At 38.4% G+C, this 9,480-nt stretch overlaps 1 protein-coding gene across 5 annotated transcripts in view; it reads left to right on the top strand.

Moving 5' to 3' along the window:
- The first annotated feature begins 1,245 nt into the window (after window positions 1-1,245).
- The window catches only part of LOC135257876 (keratinocyte-associated protein 3), a 36,790-nt gene continuing 28,555 nt past the window's right edge, over window positions 1,246-9,480 (top strand). For 2 of the 5 annotated variants that reach the window (XM_064341098.1, XM_064341097.1), the window contains exons 1-5: window positions 1,248-1,424; window positions 3,120-3,304; window positions 3,518-3,577; window positions 4,062-4,259; window positions 4,597-4,731. In XM_064341098.1, the coding sequence (XP_064197168.1) occupies window positions 1,412-1,424; window positions 3,120-3,304; window positions 3,518-3,577; window positions 4,062-4,259; window positions 4,597-4,731 (591 nt within the window). In that variant the 5' untranslated portion in view covers window positions 1,248-1,411. Of the gene's footprint in view, window positions 1,425-1,565; window positions 2,330-3,119; window positions 3,305-3,517; window positions 3,578-4,061; window positions 4,260-4,596; window positions 4,732-5,087; window positions 8,403-9,480 lie in introns of those variants that run through there. The other 3 variants (XM_064341099.1, XM_064341101.1, XM_064341100.1) reach the window with 3 other exon arrangements.

The following is a 9,480-nucleotide window of genomic DNA, read 5'->3' as shown; positions in this document are numbered from 1 at the left end:
TCCAACCTTACTCTCTTTTATGTGTCTATTTCTGTGTTATGTCTATTCTGTTCTGTCATTTAACCCTGATAATTAGATTTTTTTTTAAATAATTTAAAAAACTCCAGTTCTGTTGGTAAAAACACCTGGTTAATGAGAGATGTCAAGAGCAGAATGGGCATACTTGTTCAAGTTAACAGAAAGGCCACACATGCCCAAATAACTACAGTGGTATTTAGAAGGACATCTCTGGAAGCACAACGCATCAAACCTTGTAGTGGATGGGCGACAGCAACAAAAGTCCACTCCTGTCAGGGTTCCACTCCTGTCAGCTAAGAACAGGAAGATGCGCAAGTGATCACCGAAACTGGTTGACTAAAGATTTTGCAATCTGAAAATCTTGAATTTTGCTGCAACATACAAATGGTAGGGTTAGAATTTGGCAGAAACAGCCACGGATCCATCCTTGCTACTCTGTAAAGCGTGTTTGTGACAGTTCCCTGTAAAAAATAATTTTAAAAAAGCGCTATACTGTAATGGCCAGCACAGCCCCGAGATCTCAATCCAGTAGAGCACCTTTTGGGATAAAGTGGAATGGGATGTTTGCAGCATGAATGTGTAAATATTCTTCAGGAACTGTGTGATGTTATTGAGTCAGCATGGACCAAAATCTCTATGGGATGCTCCAGCACTTTGTAGAATCCATGCCATGAAGAATTCCAGCTGTTACAGAGGCAAAATGGGTTCCTACCCTGTACTAGATAGGTATACTAATTAAATAGCCACTAGGTGTATGTACAAGACTTATTACCTATGGTACGGCAAGATTTAAAAAGGCCCCACGACAAGAGATCTGACTGACATTTTCTATCTAGACAAATGACTCAAACATTAAAGGCATTAATTACGCAGAAATCCTTCCCATTTAAATGTATAATACATGAATGTAATGGTTGAGTAGAACTCTATACCAGTCTTCCTTTTATCCACCCTGATCAAGTTTTCCACAATTCCAGAACCCTGTCCACACGGGGGTAGTTATTAACGATCAAGTTGTCACATGGGAGATAAATTTAGCATCTTAGAACGAATACATAATGATATTAAACACATTGCGTTGTACATTTCGTGGTCATTCGTTTTTGTGCTAATCTAGCATATCGTGATAATAGAAGTAAATTCCTTAAAGCGTTTCTTATTTTGCATCTGTCTGATTTAACGTGTTCGTAAATGTGAGGTTAAATTTTCATTGTATGACCTTTGATATTTTTTGCTCACTTCCGCATCTCAGGTAAAATTTACCACGTCACGGATGACTTGCGACTTTGTACAGCTAGGGAAAAAAGAAAGACAAAAGGAGAAAATTATTTCCAGGCAAAACATTTTACCTCTCACAACTTCTGAAAATTTGTATGATTCTTAAGCGGACGAAATGTGTGGATTCGGTGAGTATGTTTTGCGTAAACATACACGTTACTTTATTTCCATAAATGCGGTGTGCTGTGGTTATACGTGGCATTGTTTTATGTAAGCATCATTCCACGAACTAAAAATTTTCTGCCACAAAAGAGTATGTTCGGTGTGAAACCTTACGTTGTTTGTTTTTCAGTATATGGGAGAGTTTCCATAAATGTAACGCTCGATAAACCTAACACTGTAAATAACTTGGGTTCAATGCGCCTCCCTAGTTATTTCAGGTTTGTACATGCGCAATTCAGTCCTCTACCACCTAAAGGAACGGAACACTGTACTTTTAGTGGAAGTATTTCCAATAATGTTTAGGGAACTAAGGAGTAATCTGTTCCAGGAGTAATTTCGGCTATTAAGCTTTATTTCTATTTACGATATATCAAATCATAGACTAGCCTACTTCATTTAAAAAAGTTATCTGTCCTAAAAAAGTTAACATAATTGTCGGAGTGTATATTCTAGCAGAAATTTGGGTTGGTACCCTGGGAGGTCAGGGCTTCAGACTTGGAGATTAGGGACATTATGCTGTTAAAAACGATTTACATGTAGTGTCCTTTTGGGGCTTTTAAATGGTGTTTAATATTTATTTAAGAAATTTATTTTACTCATCAACGTGTTTGAATTTTTAAGTTAGTTCAGTGTCTAATGGTAAATGTGTTCGGCTAATTTGCTTGCTGTGGTGGTATAGCCTCATTTTCAGTATGCTCCAAGTGATTAATATAAAAGAAACCGTCACTTGGTCACCGGCATTTAAAATAAGCATGGACCAGATTGGTCTGTATGGTCGACTATTTGGTTTGTACAAGCTTACCTTTGTGTTGAGAAACAAGTAAAAGCAGCTTTCCTCTTCAATTTGGATGTTACCACAACTCACTACATGGTAAGTTAAAAAGTTGCTTGTGCTTATGCATGTTTACATAGTCTTTTCTCATGAATAATGCCCCATGCTTCATGATGTGAGAATGTGGCTAGTCTCACTTTACCATTGAAAATGTGTTTCCTTGATTAACAATAGTATGTCCAGAAAAAATCTGCGTACGCACATCATAGGGCATTTTTAATTACTGTTGCAATTATTCTGCATCTCTGTTACAATCATACTCGGTGGTATGAATGTAACATCGGACATCCAGTATTTTAGTTTTAATTATATCTGACTCGATTAACGTATGAATGTAATTGAAGTGGCTAATGACTACTACCACGGAAGTAAAATTTCATAGAGCTAGGTTAAATAGTTTCTGGGTAAATGAGCAAAATCCAAAAACTGTTATATTCATAGTGACTCTCCCCTACTTTATATTAATTTTAGGGGAGCAATATTGTTTCTTTTGCTCCCCTAAAATGGAGGGACTATGTAGAAAAAGGGTTGTAATTCCTATAGGTTGATCACCTGATATGGATGTAAATACCATAAAAATAAACTTGACAGTTTGCACTTTAACCTCATTGTTGTTTTATTTAAAATCAGATATAGTGCGAAAACTGATACCTTTCAATATAACCGTATGTATAAATCCGTTCAAATGCTTCCGTGGCATTCTTTTTTTTTTTCTTTTTTCAAGTGGAATGAAATACCACTCTAGCATTAGGCTTTTTAGTCATTGTCATTCCAAGACTGAAAGTGGCTACACTATCATGTTTTATTTTATTTTATTTTATTTTTTCAGATAAACTCAAGGGGCCGCGACGACTAATGAAGAAAGGAATAACACTGATTTTCGTTGGCCACATAAACTTACTCTTGGGTGCAATTGTTCATGGCTGCATTTTGCGTCATATTTCTAAACCGAACGATAAAATCACGACCGAATACTCTGCTGCCAACGTAATATCTGCGACTTCAGGACTGCTGGTCAGTGAACGTATATGTCTTAGATGGTAGATTTATGGCTTGTATAATTGTGTTAATTTTAATTTTGAACTCCTGGGTATAACTAGTATTGCGGTAAACATTTTCCTGGGGTGGTAGGCACAGAAATAACCAATGTAAAATGCGTTATCATTGTAAACGTTGTTTATGCCCATTTCTGTCTTGTCACTAATTTTCACTGATTATTATTTTCAGAGTATTGCAACTGGCATCATTGCTGTTTTGGTGTCTAAAAATCTCTCTATTTGGAAAATGGTAAAGTATTTTAATAATATTGTACATCCTTGATAACAACTCTTCATTAAACTTGCAAGATATTAAAAATGATTGTGGAAAAGCACAGAGCAAGACATGGTTTTCTTAGTTTAGGGGAAATGTGCAATTGATTTTATACAGTTGTTTAGAAAAGGATGTGAAGCGGTTTAGGGAGTTTTCCAGTGTCACAGTCTTATATGATAAACAATATTGGGGCTACCAGTTTAACAGAAAGTATGAGAAAATGTTCAAAGTGTTTCAGTATATGATCCATAAAAGAGGCTGAGAATAGTTTGCTTAGAAAGAGATGTTTTCCTGAGTGAAAACCTATATTCCAGAAAATTTGTCCAAGGGAATTGCTGTCCTGTATTCTGAATTTCATTGAATTACATTTTTCCTTGGATATGCAAATCTTTATTAAGACATGAGACGTGATGAGTGCCAAAACAATGTTTTAAACAAATTCTTCATTTACCCCGTTCAGCATGTGGGTCTTCTGGTATCATCTTTCCTGAATGCCCTGTTGTCTACTGCCTGCTGTGTGGGTCTGCTCCTGGCCATCACTCTCACCATTGAAGGGAACGGTCACAGTCTTATGGTGGGCTGCAACTCCACTGGCCTTCCCATCAGCCCCCACTCGTCTTTCATGACAGACTGCCCCTTTGACACCACCCGCATCTACGTGAGTCTCCTCCAGGTGGTCCTATGTTTCTAAGGTTTGCTTAATGCTTAATCGCCCCAAGATGTGTTTTTTTCATTTGCATTGCTTAGGCCTTAAATGTGGCCAAGTCCAAGTCAATTATCCTGAAATTAATCCAGCTAAAGAATAACTAATTTGGTTGAAAACAAAAATGATATTTGATATGATATTTTTTTAATGTGTGGGGTGCAGTTGGAGTATTTGATTTTAAAACTGCACTGCGGATTATGATGGGACATCTAATGGACTCATTGGACTGGAGAAATTGTGTTGGGTTTTATCTGTGTGTGCATGACTTAAACCAACTATCTACTTACAGGACACCACTCTGGCCTTGTGGTTTCCCAGTGCACTGCTAGCAGCAGTGGAAGCAGGACTGTCCATCTGGTGCTTCATAGTAGGGCTAACTCTGAGGGGCCTTGGGCCCTGCATGCACACCTATCTAAGAGAGCAGGTACAGCATCGTTTAACACACACATGCCCACTTATCTAAGAAAGCAAGTACAGCAATGCCTGTACTACACATGCACCCATGTATGCAGCATGCACACACGTACACACATCAAAAACACAGCAGATGCCACCTCACCTGTATGACACATGCACACACACAGCAAAGGGTGTCCAGTCTTATCTGAAAAGGTTCAGTGTGGGTGCAGGTTTTTGGTTTACACAGAATTCACAGAATTGTTATCATGTTGTTGTAAACCTAGTCGACTTGGACGGTAACACAACTAACGGGATTACTGGTATGCAAAGAAATGTATGCTACAGGTGAAAATATTGTCAAGACTAATTTCTGTTTTACAGACAATCGACGGCATTGGCATGGAAAACTGTGTAGCATTTGATCATTTGGTACAGATGCTGCTTTACAGGTTATGTCCTGCATGAGGCAACAGGATAACATGATTCACATCTAGGGTTTTGCCTTCCATTTAATCCACATAGCTGCCCACAGCCTCACAGCATTTGAAAAAAGTTGACCACGCACACATATGCACACATGTACCTGCTGGCCAAGAGTGGAACACATTGCAAATAATATTTTTACTGAACATTTTTGTTTCTTTTTAACTAGCAAATTGAATATTTTATAAGAAATTATTGGAATGATTGTAGTCAAGGGTGCTTGTGCCTTGGTTCAAAAATCATGATGCAGTAGCATATGACATCAGGTCACAGGGAGTGGCATAGTGAGTCCAAAATAGTGAATAAAAGGATATCAGAGTTTTTCTCTTCAAGCAGCCCAAAGGTAGCCAGGATGTGGATGTCTTCCACTACCGAAACCATAGCCAGTCTGAAGAAAATGTTCTCAATTTGCTTCAAATTTGGAGGCAAGACCAACCACCACCACAGCGGGAAGCAATAGCGCTCCGCGGCGATGCTATTTTTAGCTCTTCAACATAAGGTCCGGTGACACTCAATAACCGGAAGTCAGACAACAAAGCAGTCGCATTAGTACACTCGTCTATGGAGAAGGCGCCAGAATTGGTAACATTGCAAGCTTTCAGTAAGAAATTTTGAAAGAAATCATGGTTTATATTTAAACATTGCTGTTATGCGACATGCAATAGCAACAGTCGGTACGCAGACCGACCGTTTATGGCGGGTGTAGGATTTATAAACTTCCCTAAACCCAAGACGAAACCGGAGAACAGCCAAATTTTCTCCTGGAAGAAGATTTGGAACTTTAGAGCAATCGTTTCAGGCAAGCTGGTTTTCAAAGTGGTGGAGGCCACTTTTGGACTGCTTTTTGCTTTTTCTGCTACAAAGCGTGAGAGTAAAGGGGTTCCAGCACATTGATGGAAATTTTGCTTACAACGGGAGGATTTTAAAATTGGCATAAAGTGACGACAAAATTTGGCCAGCATAGAGTGCTTTATCCCTCAACAACAAATCAATTACTTACTCCCTGATCAGATTGAGAGAGATCAGCAAATTGCCAGGAAAGTTTCAGAACTGCTTTTTAGATCTATCAAATTCCTTAGCCATTAATGGACTACCACTGAGAGGCTATTGGAACCATGATCGAGTTCACTGGCAACTTCTGATGTAGCGGAGGTATGCTTTGCCCAGAGCTCGTGAATGGCTCCAGTGAAGAGACAATTGGATGTCCAATACCATTCAAAACTATATATTGCAAAGCTTTGCACATGCAGTTAGGAGAGAAATGGTTTCTGAGCCAAGAGAGCATACATTACATGAACTAACGTGATGGCACCATCGATGTAGGTGAATCTGAAAATTTCCCTGTAGTCTGAGTATTTCAATTCAAGCTTAATAGGAGTGAACATTTTCCTTGAGCTCTACAATGCCCCAGATTACACTGCAGAGACTCTATTTTACTGCATCAAATATGCCTTTATGCATCTAAACTTGCCCAGTGAGTGCCTTGAAGTATTTTGTTTTGATGTGGCAAGTAGGCTATTTCTCAGGTGTCCAGGCTAAATTGATAGAACCATGCCCCGCTTCCCAAACCAAGTATTTACAAACTAACTATGCATGATAATAGATAAATACATGAGAGCACTAAGGTCAAAATGTATCTGTGTGTCTTATTATCTGGTGTATTTACAATGTTTTATTGCCTTAGAAAGGAAAAAGTAACAAGAATCTAACAAAAAGTTATTCAAACTGAGTGTTGTATCCTTGTGCACAATAGCAAATTCAGTTGTGTTGTAAGCCCATGTCATAACAGAAATAATTTTAAAAACTACTGCTTGTATTTCTATGCAGTAGCTTATCTGAAAATAATTCATCTATTTATAGCTTACCTAAACCTGAAACAGTTTATCAGCTCACAAAAATTATACGTTTTGTTTAGAAAAAAACATTGCGTTGATGGTTTGTCTTCCATAGTTAGTTTGTGCTTTAAAAGTATTAACTCCCACAAGGTCCCAAAAATTGAAAGGGAGTGAATTAGGTGCTTGACAACCAGGAGGAACGGTATGTTGTCAATGGTCAGCCAGGGCAGCTGATGTTGCTAGTGTTCACGCTATGCAGATACAATGGGGTACTTATATTACAGTGTTTTAGCCAGCAATACCATACAGGCCTTTCTACAGTTCACTTGCTTTAGTAACTACTTAGCTTACCATGCTTTAGCCAGCAGGCTAATAACAGTAAGTCCAAATCAGATCCTACGTCAATAACCACATAGTTACGCATGCTTAGCGTTGGTTGGAATAAGTACACATGACACACCTGACACCAATGATGCAAACGATTTCACAACTTGCATCACCTTACTTGCGCACCTTTTATTTTTAAATGCAGGCTGAGTGTTGCACAAACATCTTTGAAAAGCCTATCAATGGTGTATGCTATGTAGAAATTCACCTACAAAGGACAGAAGGTGACTTATTTCTGAGCAGTTTTTCACTGAAGTGCGAGAATGAGCTTGCATGACCGAGTTGGGTTCTTCCTTCAGCCGCTGCATGACTCTTGTCACTAAAGACAATAAATTGACAAAATGTAAGCAACTGGCATATGCCTATTGGATTTTTTTAGTATCTGCACTGTAGGGATTGCAAATAGCACTTATGTCATTAAATAAATGATAAGGAATTGCTTGTGTACTACTGTGCTGGAGCGGAGGCCGGTCAGACTGGTCTTTTATTTGTTTCCTTCAATTTGTTCAAAGTTTGAAGGACTCAAATTAACAAGTTGAACTCATTGTGCTGAATGTACTGAATGACTCAAATGAACAAAATGTACTGAATGACTCAAATGATGTAAATGAACTGAATGACTCAAATTACTCAAATGAACAAAATGTATTGAATGACTGAAATGAACTGAAAGATTAAATTGGTACGAAAACTTGAATTGCCTACTGAACAACTCGTTGAGTGTATGGCAAAGGCCTACTAATGCCTTGTGCGAGCAGAAGCGAGACAAACAGAACCAGGAAATGCTATATGTTCGGTGAAAGAAGTGTTTAGATTTGTGAAAAATAATGTCACATGGATGTTTATAATGACATTAATCACAACCTTGATGACAACTTTAACTTTTTAAACAGTGTTATGGGAGCATATTCTCCTCTTTGGTAAAAAAAAATAAATTAGCATGGGTATTTCTTTAAACAAAACCCAATGGATGCAGCCTGTCAGGCTATATAATTTCATTTGTTCTTAGAAACAGCATTTTCCTTAATTATATAATATGAACAGATTGGAGCAATTTAATTAGACTGGTTTGCAATTGTTATTAACTTCTTAGCATAATCCCCCTAGTGGTCGGCCGGCGTGCCTAGATTGCTCAACTCAGACATTCATTGCTCCTGCAACCAAAGTATGAGTTGAAAACAGAGACTCTGTGTTCTAGTTTCATTAGTAGACGATACACGGCAACTATGCCACTACGGTGTTTTGCAGCGCCGTTCATTTATCAAGCACCCCCTCCCTGCAGTCTCATCTACAACACACCCCCCACCTATGACATAATGGACAATATTGTCTAACTGGGCATTCACAGAAATATTCTTTCAAGGCTCAAAAATCGTATTCCGTCACAGCAACAAGATAAATCCAACAATAGGCCAAAGATATGCCAATACAGCAGTGAAAATGCTGCTTATTGAATAACAAAATAAACAAGACAATTAAAGAAAGAATTATACCATGCCTGGGACTAAACATTGAATAAATGTACAAACTTACCATTGGTTTTACACTGAGATATGTCCCTTTTGAGACTGAGTGGTCATATATTGACTTGGATAATCCATTTGTGAAATATACGCGCACACGCCTGGGTACCTTCCAAACTAGCTGTGCATAATACCACACGTTGTTTACGGTGTTGTCACCCTTTTTGGCAGGCATACATCTCCAGGAGGACTTTCTGCTCAAGCAGTCTCGGGATGATACTTTACACTTTGTCTGGCTTGATCAACAATTAATCAATCCAATAGGTGACAGAATAAGCTTTCTAATGATGTATAACATGTCTAATTTTGCTTTTGGAATAGTGACGGAGTAATAAGGACGGAGTGTGGCACAGTGGGTAAGGAACTGCGCTTGTAACCGAAAGGTCGCAGGTTCGATTCCCGGGTAAGGACACTGCCGTTGTACCCTTGAGCAAGGTACTTAACCTGCATTGCTTCAGTATATATCCAGCTGTATAAATGGATACAATGTAAAAGTGCTATGTAAAAAAGTTGTGTAAGTCGCTCTGGATAAGAGCGTCTGCTAAA

The sequence above is a fragment of the Anguilla rostrata genome, chromosome 6, assembly GCF_018555375.3.
Source record: "Anguilla rostrata isolate EN2019 chromosome 6, ASM1855537v3, whole genome shotgun sequence".
NCBI lineage: Eukaryota > Metazoa > Chordata > Actinopteri > Anguilliformes > Anguillidae > Anguilla > Anguilla rostrata.
The sequence above is the reverse complement of the archived record's forward strand: the minus strand, read 5'-3'. Positions and strand labels throughout refer to the sequence as shown.